This window comes from Macadamia integrifolia, chromosome 11 (genome assembly GCF_013358625.1).
Source record: "Macadamia integrifolia cultivar HAES 741 chromosome 11, SCU_Mint_v3, whole genome shotgun sequence".
Lineage (NCBI taxonomy): Eukaryota > Viridiplantae > Streptophyta > Magnoliopsida > Proteales > Proteaceae > Macadamia > Macadamia integrifolia.
In genome coordinates this window covers 10,261,397-10,276,085 of record NC_056567.1, presented here as the reverse complement: position 1 = coordinate 10,276,085, position 14,689 = coordinate 10,261,397, and the positions used below count along the sequence as shown (strand labels likewise).

General features: G+C 39.7%; 1 protein-coding gene across 1 annotated transcript in view; it reads right to left on the bottom strand.

Annotated features, from left to right (window-relative positions):
- LOC122093145 (DNA topoisomerase 1 alpha-like) overlaps positions 1-9,452 on the bottom strand; it is a 29,045-nt gene extending 19,593 nt beyond the window's left edge. Inside the window, 5 exon segments of the mRNA XM_042663410.1 lie at positions 5,807-5,887; positions 6,979-7,173; positions 7,338-8,024; positions 8,155-8,656; positions 9,323-9,452. Of these exon segments, the coding sequence (XP_042519344.1) occupies positions 5,807-5,887; positions 6,979-7,173; positions 7,338-8,024; positions 8,155-8,604 (1,413 nt within the window). The 5' untranslated portion in view covers positions 8,605-8,656; positions 9,323-9,452.
- Positions 9,453-14,689: the final 5,237 nt, after the last annotated feature.

Sequence of the window (14,689 nt, the reverse complement as noted above, 5' to 3'; positions counted from 1 at the left end):
AAATGAGCAATTAAGTGACCTTCCCTGACGACCAGGCCCTGTGGTACCCCCATGCAAAGTGGTATCATGAACAATATTCTCAAATTAAGGAAGGAATCTTGATCAATGGGGAAGAAGGAAATGTGGTGTTACATCAGATTCGGTTGATTAGTTGTTGATGTCGAGGGATTCATATATAAGTCTCCTGAAATTGTCTGAGAGCAATACTTGGCCATGTGTCCCAGCCAGTTACACACAAAACACCACTTCTTCTGGGGACATGATCTAGCCATATGCCCAAATTGATTACCCTCTTGGTGAGGTACCACTACTGCTGGCCTAGGCTGTTCTGATGCTTGGCCAACTTTTGGTCTGCTAAACTGGGATGCAGTCGGATTAATGTAGGGTCCTCTAATTACCTTGGTGAAATCTCTGCCACCAAATGGTATGTTTATTCTCCTTACTGCTTAAGCTTGATAATTATCTCTCTGTTTTTCCTCTATAACCCTAGCTATTTGAACCACCTCTACATAGGTCTGCAACTGGTGTGCCACTAATAATGCACCAATCCCCAGCCTTAGACCCTTTACAAATTTATTGGCCTTGGCTCTATCTGATCACATGCTCTAGTGTAAAATAGTACAACTCTTCAAAATTTTGCTGATATTCGAGAACAGATCTTGGCCCTTGAGTTAGAGCCATGAACTCTGTCTCCTTTCTGTCCTTCACACTCTCTGGGAAGTAGTTCCCATAAAAAGCCTCAGCAAATTGCTCCCAAGTAGGATTAGGATGAGTAGCTGTCAATATGGGCTTTGTGGCCTTCCACCATACATAGGCTTCATCCTGCAATTGGTAGCTAGCACAAATTATCTTCTGTTCATCAGTGCAACCTAGAATCATAAATGCCTTTTCCACACCTTCAACCCATTTAGTTGGTGCCAACGGGTCTTGAGTCACACCACCAAAGTAGGGAGGCCTGTACTTCGGGAATTTCTCCATTAACTTAAAAATATCTGTCCACACTGGTGCAACTAGCTATGTTTATATTGTATGTTGTCCAAGGGGTGTCACTAGTATTGGAGGAGATGACTGACCATTGGCTGGTTGTGCAGCACCCGAAACTCCTGGTGCAATACGTGGTGTAGAAGTAGGAGCAAATGGTGTAGGCAACACAATAGGGGTTGTACCACAGGTGTCTCCCTGGTACGGATAGTTGTGGCTATCTCAGTCATCAAATCCCTATGTTATTGCTGGACTTCTCTTTGTTGTTTCTGAAGGGTTTGCTAGATGCCTTGCATCACACCACTGACCATGGAAAACACATCCTGAGTTGTCATCACAGGTGGCACAGATGATGCATCTGTTATCTCATCTTCATCCTCATGTTTCGATTCACGTGAAGGGTTAAGATTTACCCTCCAGATGCGACTATGCTGCCGCAGTTGGGAGTCATCTTGGGGATGGGTATGCTTCGGCATTTGGGAAATTTTCTATGAAATGAACAGATCAATTAATTCCCAAATGATTTATGCATACCATATGACCACGGCATTATGTAACTCATACACAATGGTAGAAGAGATTCATCCGCTTAATCCACTAGCAGATGACACCAACCGACACCAATCTAATTCCCAAACCCCAACTTGTAACGTAGATATACTTTTTAATTCCAATTGTTCTTATCTTGTTTGATTGATCTCTCATCACAGTGGGCCTAGCCCGTCACTTGACTCACCAACCCTTCTTTATCCACCTGAAAAAGAGATCATCTGCACAGCTTATGAGAAAAGGCGGATTAAAGCAAGGAAAGAAATAAGCGAATGGTTTAAAACAAGATAGTCGATCAAGTTGGCGCAATAGTTAGGAGAGGTGCGCCAGTGGCGAGCAAAAGCAAGGTTATTAGATACCCAAGGAAACCCCTGCCAGAACCACACGTGCAAGTTTCCCTGCATGTAGCTCGTCCGTGATAACTTCTTCGGATTTGTGTGAACTAGCGGACCGATCACTAAGTGGGGATGCTCCCTCCAGCATGAGCGAACCTTTTCGGAACAAGCAAGTCCTTCCGCCCTAGCTGATCGGCTTTTTGGCCATATCTTACTAGGCAAAACGACAATGTTTGTTAGCCAAGGAAAATGACTCGTGGTAAAGACAAGATAGACTTTGACCATTTAGGAATCTTTTTTTTTGCTTAAGCGGCTTTCAAATCTTACCTTTAGCAACGGCAGGAGTCTATCGTAGTGCAATACCTTTAACAGCCCTTAAAGTGTGCGAGTGGCCTCTGACAAAGTACGTACAAAGACATTTGAAATTCATTTCTGTGGCCGATTGATTCACAAAATGAACTCCTCTTTCAAGAGAGAAGGGCGACAATAAGACAAATTGAATCAAGAAATGAACTTTGCCAGGAGAAGGATCAAGATAAGGATAAGGAGAAGAAGGGCTGCTTTTCTTGTAACGAATCTATTCCACCAAGCAACGGCTAGCACGAAAGCCATTTTATTCATCCAACTATGCATAAAAGTTATGCTCTTTAAATTATTGTCAATGAATGGCTTGTGCACCTAGATTAGTCTCCTATCGTGTGTACTAAAATTTTGCATCACTAGTATATCCAAAGATCTTGGTAAATTATGGCTGGTGATAGGTGTCTAGGTGTTGTGAGGAAACTCATAAGATTGTTTTGGATAAAAACTGCTATATTGAGCAGTGTTATGATCTGGCTCTGATAAATGGCTCCCTAAACTGCCACATCAATGCAGATATTAGGTCTGGAAAGTCCTAGTTCTTCTGGTAAGGGAAGAAGAGAGAGAACTTGCTGAAACTGGCACTTAAAACCAGGAAACGGACTTGAAATTGGAGATTGTGTAGGATTTAACAGAATATGAGAACTGAACTATTAAATCAGAAACGAATTGTATTCCTAACCAGAAATCAGTAGATGAGAATCATAGAAATAAAAAATCTCAGATAGACCTGCACTTGAAGATTGAAGCAAGGTTTAAAAACCCAGAATTGGATGTGGGATCAGCCTACATCAATTCCGATTTGAATTAGATAGGAATCGACAGGAATCTTCCGTAAACTTAGAAAATGGAATCCAGAAGACGCAAAGACTTCCACAGATGAAATATATGACCTGCAGATCTTGCTACAAGAGGTAAGTTTCATTGATTTTCAGCTATTTTACTGACTAACGAAGGAAAAATAACCAAATATGAAACCTAAGTGCATTCTTGGCCAATCCAAAAAAAGAAGGATTTGGATATTGGGCATAATCGGAAGGGGGGTCAGCCAACTCTAATTGAATCAGCTGGATCCACATGTTTCAATCCAATTCTTTGACCTATGGATGGAAGGGAGAAAATAGATAATTCAGAAAATACAGATGGGTAGGGGCTGAAATTTGGTTCAAGTGGCCCTTGTAACCAAACCCTTTTGACCTGCCAAAAATCACTGAATTCTAAGAATTACAGATGGGACAATAGGTCATGATATATCTATATCAAGTAACAGAGGGAATGCTATAGTAAATCTACTAATCTGGACCAATAAACTAAGAATTATCATATCAAGGTTAGCAGAAAACGAGACCAAAAGCTTATATACTTAATGCCAGATCAACCTGAGAGATAAATTACCAAATATTGCAAAGTTTGATAGGCGAAAAGTTACCTAAAAACAGAGTATCGCCCAGCTACTTAAAAGAGTAGAAAACAAACCTGAAACTTAAAGGGAACTAGAAGAAAAATGAGAAGAATAGAGAAGAACAGAAGCTGCAGGAATCCATTTTCCTAACTTCTACCCATATCATAGGCCCACTAAAGTTGCCCATTACAATAAAACTCATTGGACCAAAAGCACAATGCATATGTAACCCAATCTCTAAGGCTTATTTTCACTAAAATGAGCCCACTTCTGTGATTCTCCTGCATCACACCTAGGCTGAACAGAAACTTAAACAACTGGAGAAGAGAGAGAGAGGGAGAGAAGCAAAGAGAGGGTCTCGGGGAGAAGCAAGGTTGTCATACCATATCTGCTGATACTAACTGATATGTATCGTATCATTAAGGTACCAATACAATACAGTACTGATAAGATACCTAAAAAAATAATGTAAAAAACCCCATCACTAATATATAATCAATTGAATGCACTTGTCTTTTCGTACTTTGTTCTCCTTTTTATACATTATATATTTTACATATCACTTATTTATAGTGTTTTATGCTTCATAACTGTATTTTGCATATATCCTAAACACTTTCATATGTTTCTTGACCATCAATGTCTTTAATGTATCCTACGTCTCTCTGGAACAATACGATACCCGATACCGATACTATAAACCTTGGGGATGAGATGGGAGAAACGAAAACGAGAAGAAGAAGAAGAGAGGTAAAAGAAACAGAAACAGATCTCAGAAGAGAAGAAGTAGAAGAGGAGGAGAGAAGGTACCTGAGGTTGCCGCCCGCTGGAGTCAACATGGAGGGGAATCGCAAAGGCTCAGAAGGGTTTAGGGTTGAAGTCAATACTTCGATTCAACACCCTTATTTTCTCTTATCTCTTTTTGTTTTTCTTATTTTTTTTACTTGCTTTAAAGCAAGATTCAACATATCATGTTGTACCATAATGATATACACAAACCCGTGTGTGAGTTAAAAAAGGAATCTAACGCATTTAATAATTAATAAAAAAAAAAAAAAAAAAAAGCCAAAACAACAAGGAGACCGCATGCCTTGCACTTTCAAAAGCAACTGGACACCAAGGTGATGCCTTGACAACTATGTCCATGGTATTGTTATTTGCTTCTGGAGATTAACAATTTTCAGTCAATCCGTCGACTCCCAATGCTTTGATGTGGAAGGAACCACAGAATGGGCAATTTACTGTCAGATCCATGATTACCTTTTCTGAATCTAGCAATGAAGACTCTCCCTTGGTGTAGAAACTTATCCAAGAAGGTTCCCAGTTAAGTAGGGTTCTTAGTTTGGACAGTATAAGGCCAAGATCCTTACCATTATCTAAAATCTAGAGGATGGAACTATCCCCAGTCGATGTCATGTGAAGTTGAGCAGGGACCCTCTCTCGCTGCTCGCCTGCCCTTTCTATTTAGAAAATTAGGGGCCACATTCCGCATACTTTTCGCATCTGTAAGGTAGTTCTTCTGTTACTTGATGGACTATAAGTTCTGGAAGGACTAATAAAATATTCCAAGGGCTCAAGCAAAATGTCATCTAGTTTAGTCATCACTCATCATACTCTCAGATGTCAGTTTTTTGGACTTCAACCATGAAGAAGTCAAAGAATTACAGATGGAGGGGCTTCAACTCAAATCATCCTAATTCCCCCACCCCGGCCCAGTTAAAGATAAAAGAAGATAATGTATAGAGATTTTGTGTATCCTTTCTCTCTATGTATGTTCTATGTGCTCCGTTCGATTGCTCACCTAGCTGATTTTTCTTTTCAATATTACATTTCTTCAATCCTTCTCTCAAAAGACAGGCTAAAAAAAAGGACGAGTAAATCCCGAGGGAAGTGTATTCTTTATTCCATCTTGCTAACCCCTAACCAAATCCATCATCAGTAGTCCATGAAAAGGTACAAAAAGCATTGCTATTGAGGAGATTGTAATAAACACCACACAACCCTGAATATTGGTGAGCCTCCTCATCATTTGGTACCCCAAATTAATCCCCCCCAGCGAGCCACTTTTGCCAGATTTCATATTGAGACCCAAGAAAAATCCAGAGCATTCCATAGTGTTCATTTTACCAAAATGCAACATAATATCACTGGAACAATATAAGCCAAAGCTAGAGGCAACCTTCTCTTTAACACCATCAACAACAGCCCACATGTACTTCTCCTCTTGCTTCAATTTCTCTTCTTTCAATGCCTTCTTCTCCTGCATTAAAAAAATAAAAAAAAGAAGAAGAATAACATCGTCAACAAGAAATCTTTTCATGAAACAACATCAAACAAAAAATAATGAAGCAGCTTCACTGTAAAAGCATCAAATCAATTTAACCAGATCCAAGACCACAGACCCCAGTTATATTTTGAATGCACCACAGATCCAAAAAAATACCAATGTAACTTAAATAAGTTTCAAAATATCAAGGAAATGTTACAGGATCTGGAATGACAGGCATACAACACTGCATCAAAAATGTTACAGCCTTTAAGCTATGAATTCTTTGGTTTTTGCAGAAACTTCACAATAATTTGAGGGGTGGTGGATTAGCTAACGCCAGAAAGAAACAAAAAAAAAAAAAAGAAGATCAAAACAGACCACCAACTCTGATAGTGGGATGTTTACTATACAGTCTCCACATACAACAGATCTGAACAATTTGTCTTCCATTTGGGTGATAGAGCTTCCTTCCATGACTGGACAGAGGGCAGAGTACTACATGCTCAGATTCTTTTTAGAGAAATTCACATTCCAAACTAGACTCTATCATATTGCACTTCGTTTATTCTGTTTTTCTCTTACCTTGATACATATTGATCCATGTAGCCGACCCAGTTAAGTTGGGATAAGGTTGTTGTTGTTGTTGTGAAAGACTCATCAGTTTTCTCCTTTGGATGTTAACTGGCATAGGGTTCACCTTGGAAGACCTCTTCCAATATGCATGATGGTAAACTTAAACCAGGTTCGTAAAGCAAGATACCACCCCCTCTTACTTGAACCCATGCATAACTAAATCAAAACTTTAAAAAATGTGAGGCTAATAATGGATAAAGATTATCTAACTTCTATATCTATAGACAACCAAAATGATTGATTCTTAAATCAAAGTCAATGTGGTAAAGATACCTAATAACCTAACCAAGCTGGTTGAACAAATGACATATGCAAGCAAACTTAATAATACCCAGAAAATTCTTGATCTTCATATAGAAGCTAGAACAGAGCCATAGTCAACTGATCAATTTATTCGGCACTATTTTGATCAACAAAAAAAAAAGAAAAAAGAAAAAAAGGAAACCTACCTCTGCACTCATCTGTTTTTTCTTCTCCTTTTCCGTTTGATGCCATTCATAGATTGGTGTGAAATCACAAAGCTCAAATTTCTTAATTATATGATTTTTTCCATGTATCTGTCTCCAATCACTCATGAAGTTTTCTATAAATCTTGGTTTGGTTGCATAATCTGTATCTTTCATCACTGCAAACATTGTTGCAACCTGCGGAGAACAATTATCTGGTAAGCAGTTGGCAGGTCAAGGGTTCAAGGATCTAATAACATATAACATCTATTTATATTTAGTACTGAGAACTTGTGGCTACTGAAGGAAAAGGAAAGGGATTGGATAGAAAAGCAGAACTGAAGGACAAAGACAGGCCTCACCTCCTCCTGTTCTGGAGTCAAATCAATCAGATGCCCATTGTAAAGCATCTTAACCCCATGTGGCTTGTATGGAGGCGGGAAAATGACACCATTATGTACCAAGGTAGTCCATTTTTGTCCTTCCCCAGAGCTAGGAGGAACTTTCATTGACTTAGAATATTTAGATTTCTTTGCCTACTTCTTTGACTTCTTGGGTGTTTTCTTGACTGAAGAAGAAACAGCCTCTATTGCTTTCTTGGTAGATATTGCTTTATCGTCCAAAGGAGCTGTCTTCTCCATTCTATGGGCAATAGGAACATTGTCATCGTCATCTGTTTCTGCTTCTGCTTTCACCGTTACTTGCTTAACTTTGGCTGGAACATGAATAGCTGAAAATTTTGGCTTTTTAATTGAAGACTGACCTGAAGTACTTGGTTTGCTCAGAGGTCTTGGGAACTTTAACAGTTCATTATTCCACTTGCTGGAACCATTTTTCTGAAGCTTAGAAGCTAAAGGTTTATCCTCATCAGAGTCACATGAGTTCTTACTGGATAAGCCTGCACTTGCCTTTAACTGGAACTTTGATGACAGAGGAAGATCATCTTCCAGATCTTCATCAGACTTCTTAATGTTAACCTTTGTCTTATCTGAGTTTGATGAGCAACGAACAGGTGAACCAAGCCCCTTCAAATGATAAGGTGATTTGTTCTTTGGTAATGACAGACTGGAAGTTAGATGACAAAGGAATATCATCTTTGAAATTTTCATCAGATTTCTTAATGCTGACATTTGCCTTATCGGACTGTTTACGAACAGGCAAACCAAGCCCCTTCAAAACATTAGGTGATTGGCACTTTGGTAATGCCCCAGAAGCTGTAGCCATTCTAGCACTCAATGGTCTTTCATCATCAGAATCCTCATTTGGTTCATTCTGAGGCTTATTCGAAAGAACCTTCTCCTTCTTGTTAATTTCTGAGTTTTGTTCTGAAGATTTTGACTTATCTGCTATAGAAGTTGATGCATTTGAACTTGCCACATTTGACTTCATTGATGACATCTTTGAAGATGAAACAGATTTTCCCTTTAGCATACTTGAATTTTGACCATCTGGAGTATGGAAGACACCCCTCCCTGATGATCCATTAGGCCTTTGGGATGACAACTTCTTTAGTTCTGAGCAATCAGTTCTCTTAGATGCTGTTTTACTCCTTTTGAAAACTGCAGGTCCATCTTCATCTTCACCATCATCAAAAAAAATCGGTTTGATGCAAGCATCAGCAGCAGCCATTATCTCACTTTCCAGTAGGTTAGCATTTATAACATATCAATACCTGCAAACACTGCAATTCAACATCGCAAAGTGTCAAATAACTATGATCAACTAAAACTTAAGGAACTCCAAAGTTAAGGAAGCTTAAAGAGAAGTCTTACGGAAGAACTCAAAATGCATAGACACTAATAATGATAAGGAAGAAAATTATGAGGCAAATTTTGTCCTAACTACAATGATGAACAATCCCTTCATTGTCTCTCCCCGAAAAGAAGTAAACCATGATAACATACAACTGGTAACGAAAACTGAAACCAAAACAGGAAATCATATCTAATTCATAACCAACTAAGGATTTTTTTTTTTTTGGGTTGCAATGACCACTATTAAGTAAAAACAAACATATCAGTACAACCCACAGAGCAACTATGACACGGATACAGCTTGTGTTGGGCATCTTAATGATTAGTTTCCTGAAACGTGAAGTTGTAATGTAGACAAAGGAAGGAATCCAACAATGAGTTAAAAAAAAAAAAAAATGAAGAGCTCACTCATTTGCCTTGAGAAAAGCAATGGAGAACAAACAATAAACACGAAGAGCTCACCCATTTGCCCTTGAGAAAAGGAATGGAGATATCCAATTGAGAGAAACATAAAGAGCAACAGAAACCCATAAATACAATACCCTTTAACAATTATACTGAAGGAAGCATAAGAATGACAGGGATAAGCTTACCTTCTGAGAAGGATATCAGTAGAAACCCTAGAGAAAAAAATTTGTTCTGCAGTGAAGTCGAGTCTTTTCGCCTTCGTTTAAGAAGATCGAAACTGAACTTGGAAGGTAGCCGTGACTCGTGAGAACTGAAAGGATGGTAAATTAAAATGAGAATATGAGATTTATCATTTTAGAGAGAGAGAGAGTAGATAAAGGGTCCGTTTGATAACGTTTTTGCCGTTTCAGAAACATAAATTTCTGTTTCTAGAAATAGAAACGGAAAGGAAGGTGTTTGATAAGTCAAGTTTTTAGAAGTCGATGGTAACCAGTGAAAGAATTACCACAAGTCGTTTCCAGAAACGGTGAAACAAGTTCAACTTGTTTCGCCTGGGTCGTTTCTTGAACCATAAATAAGTAAAAATTTCTATTTCTATTTCTAAAAATAAGTGAAACGAAACAGTTTTATCAAACGTTTTTTGCTCCGTTTCTGTTATTTCTGGAAACAGAAACGGCATAAATGCGTTTCTTGAAATATTATCAAACGGGCCCAAAGGAAAGGATGGGTCTTGGGCGATGAGGAAGGGAACAGAAATAGAACCATCGTAAAGGTTGTTTTGGTATGGTTCTGGTCCAGAAACTGTTCTGGCATCAAAAGAAGACGTTTTTCATATTTTTTTCGTGAAATCAAAAGCAGACGTTTGGTGTGATTTCCTAACCCTAATTTATGGAAGGGAGAGGGTTATCTGCACACCACACATACAGTGGTACTGAGAATGGTATTATCTACATGAGAACCACATGGCAAGAGAAAGAAAATAACGAAAAATCTCATATCAAAGAGAATACTAGTGTTAAGGCAAAATATGCTACCACAACATGGAAGCTTGGTTAACAATACGAGCCTAGACGAAAAGTCTGATCGAACTACATACTCAGTCAACAATTGATACCTAGGTCAGGAGCATCCCGACCAACTAACGTTATTAAAGAGAGTCCGTTACCGAGCGACTGATCAACATCGGCATGAGGAAAGCGGCGAGGATAGCCATTCGCACCATATATGAGCAACTAATAGCTTGAGACAACACCAAAACCATGACCGCACGGCATACCCAAGGCCTCACCTTCAACCAAGCGGTAAGCAACACATGCCGCAGGCCACTCGGAATAAGTAATCTGGCAACCGAACCACCTGATCTAGGTTGCTTGGCATATGAGTCCTGTGGGTTTCCTCATCAAGATACACCTTCTTAATGGACCATCTAGGCCCAACACGTGATTTACAAGCAAGGAGCGGACTCCTCCTAATTGGGACATGACTTTCCAAGGGATATCGAATCTTCCCTAGAAAAGAAGGATATCTTACCATATTTTCACCATATCCCCCAGGATATGGCGAGTATGTGGAGCTCCCATAACTGTGACTTTGTCACACCTTGCCGCATATAGGCCAAGGTATGCGGCACTGGATTCCTAAACCCAGTCAGCCTACCTTCACCAGGATCACAGAAGCAGTCAACTACATTATAATGCCACAAGATCTTTAACACCAATCAGAGTATAATATAAAATTCATAACAATGTACTACCAGTGGTGATTTTTCTACAACGATAATTACATCATACAGGCCCAATTTTAACATTTCCACAGGTAAACAATAATACATCATATATCTCATGTAAATATAAATCGCAATATAAGAAGGGAACATCTGTCCAAACCACAGTGTATCGCAGACATAGCCTTACAACTTTTGTTGAACTCCTATCTGCTTTAGCTCCGGTTTCACCATCTAGAGAAATCCACATATGGTGAATTACACTAGCCCAATGAGGAGTGAGTAGGCAGCAAACACGTCCAGTTATGATGTCAAATGCATACTCACAAACATAATCCATAACCATGATGCTACCATGCACATCCACATGATCCATTTTCATTTTAATATTCTACTCTAATTACTAACTCTCAAAGATGGGTATAAGTGCCATAAGCAACGTAGGTGGTATCCCTTCCCCAGTACGTCGGGCTCCAGAGATACAAACAAGTTGCAAGCAGGAGTTAGCCAGTCCCGGAAAGGACCTCGGTCCCCTAGTCAACCCCTTAATAATAACCCCTGGTAGTCACAGTCCCGAAAAATCCATCGATCACCCATGCTGTCCGATAGCCATGCATACAGTATGTCATACCATGATATGCTCACCTTGGTACAATATGTCATACCCGGGCATAGTAGTCCCCCAAACCTACCACTTAGTGGGATTAGTCAATACCTCGCCCCTATTGGCAAGGGGTTATAGTACTAGGTTATGATCCTTGCCCAATGCAACTCTATATGCATACAAGTCATCCATGTTACATCCACATATCCATACATCCTTTGACCTCTAGGCCCATGGTACTGGAATCATCCATCGACCATACTGTGCCCTAGACCATCAAAGCTATAGTCATAACCATAATACTGACTTCTGAGCCCACAGTACCGAAATCCTGCCTCGGCCACACCATTCCCCATACCATCAATACCATGGTTATAACCATACACCTCATCCACAAATCCACGATCACACCATCCACAATATCCAAAATTGGCAAATGCAATAATAAGTATATACAAAATATAGCCATATCACATCAACCCAATACACATGTGCACTCAAAATCAAAAGATATATAACACTTCGTAAAATAAATCACAATCATCCACTCACCTTGATACCCAAACTCGAAGTTTTTCACCAAATTCCCATCATCATGTATCAATGTCGAGTACATTAGGTTCTTAAATATCTTTTCAATCATTAATTATTAGTTTCAATCCATTTTGTCCAAAGACAGCCCTAATCCAAACTTCAGTTGAATTCCCTTATTGGAACTCAACCACATACCATTAGAAGAGCATTGACCTATGTCAACAGCTACCTTATACACTGACCTATGCAGGTCCAACAGACCTCACAACTCACATGTAGGTTGTTTCCATAACCCACACAACCACACGGTAGTTGTCCACCTAACAGAGCCATAAATTGACCCACTAACCATTGACACATCCATAGGTGGTTGGGGCAAAGATAGCAAAACAGAGGCATTCCCCTGTAAAAATCACCCATCAGCAGGTTAGGTGTAGGGGCACCGGCCTACCGCAGGCACCCACGATGGAGGTGTTCCAGCAGCTCCTGGCAACTGCTGAACTCCCCACTGGTCCAAGGTGGTCTTACCCAAATGTGCACCCAACTTGGTGTTTCTGGGTTCCTTTCACATCTGTAAGTAGGTCTCACACTTGAGGGATCAATTCCAATTGGTTTCATCCCACTCCATCATGGTCTACAAATCTATACTTTGCCTATTTGGCTGGATTTTCAATATTGCACAGACAAGCACTATTGACTTGTGGTTTCCAGCACAAGCAACCCCCACATTAGGCATGAGCAAACCCAAGATCATATTTGGGTATCCATATAATTATTTACATGCCCAAATCCAAACTCAACTAAATTCCCACTTCTAAGGTTCAGAAGTGAGTCAAAGATGAAGGAGGGTCTCTGAACCAGTTCATTCTTCTATTTCAGTTATGGGATGGTGGTCCCAGCTTTGAAATGGAATTCCCCTCATCATACCAAGTCTATTTAGACTATGGTTAGCCATAGGGATAAAGTACAAACATGTACCTACTACCTGGCACCGGCCTAACATGCTACCAATGCCCAATTTAAAATTACACTACTTAAGCTCTATCCCAACAACTGGGTTTTGAACCTTGGGACAAGAATCCCCTTCACATGGGGTTTGATACCTATTTATGGTAATTTACAGGGATGGTTGTAGGCCTATGCACTGTCCCAAATGTATGGACAGTAGCCCACAACACCAACCCAGCTCCTATATTAGGTTTCCAACTTAGGAAAGGTGGATCCCAAGTGGACAGCTCTAAACCCAACCATCATTGATTGTTGATACCATTTCTAAGGTTTGAACATGGTTGTAATAGTATGGACAACAACATAATGTACCGATTGAGGTCTCTGCATCTGAGTTTCCAATTTGGGAATGAAACTGCCATGCTTGCACAGTCTATTCTCAGCTTTTGGGTAATTGAGAAATAAATTAAAGGGTTGTACACTATCCTAAAATATAGACAACAAGCATATTAATTCATTTATATGAACAACAATAATTGCTTTTACCCTTTTATATGCAAACCCAATTTCTTGTCTTGGGTTAGTCAACTGCACACCTACAACTCTCAATTCAGCTGTAAGGGCCCACAGGGACTATATGGAACCTGTATAATCCCAAATCAAATCATGTACAACATACTATCATGTTTAATTTCAATCCATGTGACTGAATTCGCCCAAATTCAAGGCTTACAGGCCAAAACCCCCACCTATAGGTTAGTTACCCTACCTATTCAGCCCTAATGACTGAAAGAGGCTAGAGGGACCATTATTAACTTAATTCCTACCCAATTAATATGAATTAAACATGCTGACATAAATTATATAGCCCCTGTGACTGAATCCCAGCCAATTCCCAGGCATGTAGTCCTAGGTTCCCAATTATGGGTGTCTATATGCTTGGGAAACTTTGCTGGATTTCCATTTTCTTCTTACTTACTCTATTGTACAGCAAATAGAGGTAGGATTTTTGCTTTTTGGGCGTGTGTATGGCAGTGGGAAGGTAGCAGCAGTAATTTTCCCAAATTGGACAACATCTTGTCTTCCAATTCTGGTTATTTCTTACTTATTACAGCCTTTGCACTTCATGAACAGAAATAGAGACGCAACAGCAGCAAGGATCAGCTGCATGCACCAAGAATTAGCTCCTCAAATAGTAGTAGTAGCACCCTCATGCATGCACTACTATCTACTCTCTTGAACACCAGTAGCAACAAGAGTACAACAGGATTAGGACAGAAGCAGTATGAACATGCAATTGCAGTAGCAACTAGCATGTGCAGGGGCAACAAAAGGTGCAATAGTAGCAGTAGGAGCAACAATAGTAGCAAGGATCAGTTGCATGCAGCCAACAACCAGTCCCCTCGTTCATTCCTCTTATTCTTCTTTCTTTCTTTCTTCTCTTTTCCTTCTTCTCCTCTCCTCTCCCAAATGCATGAAGGGTGAAAAAGGAGAGAAATGAGGGATGAGAAAATTGAAGGCTAACACATAAGCCACTAAGGCTTGTTTGGTTGCAAGGGCTCATTTTAAAAACTAGATTAAACACCATTGTTGGCATGTGGGCCCACTTGATCATTTGCATGTTGGGTGCCACATGACCAATGTTGGACACCCTTTCAACTCATGTGATTTTCCAAAGCATACTTGAAGGGATGTGGGACCTATAGAGTGAAATGCAATTTTCGTTGTAGACAGCTCCACTGG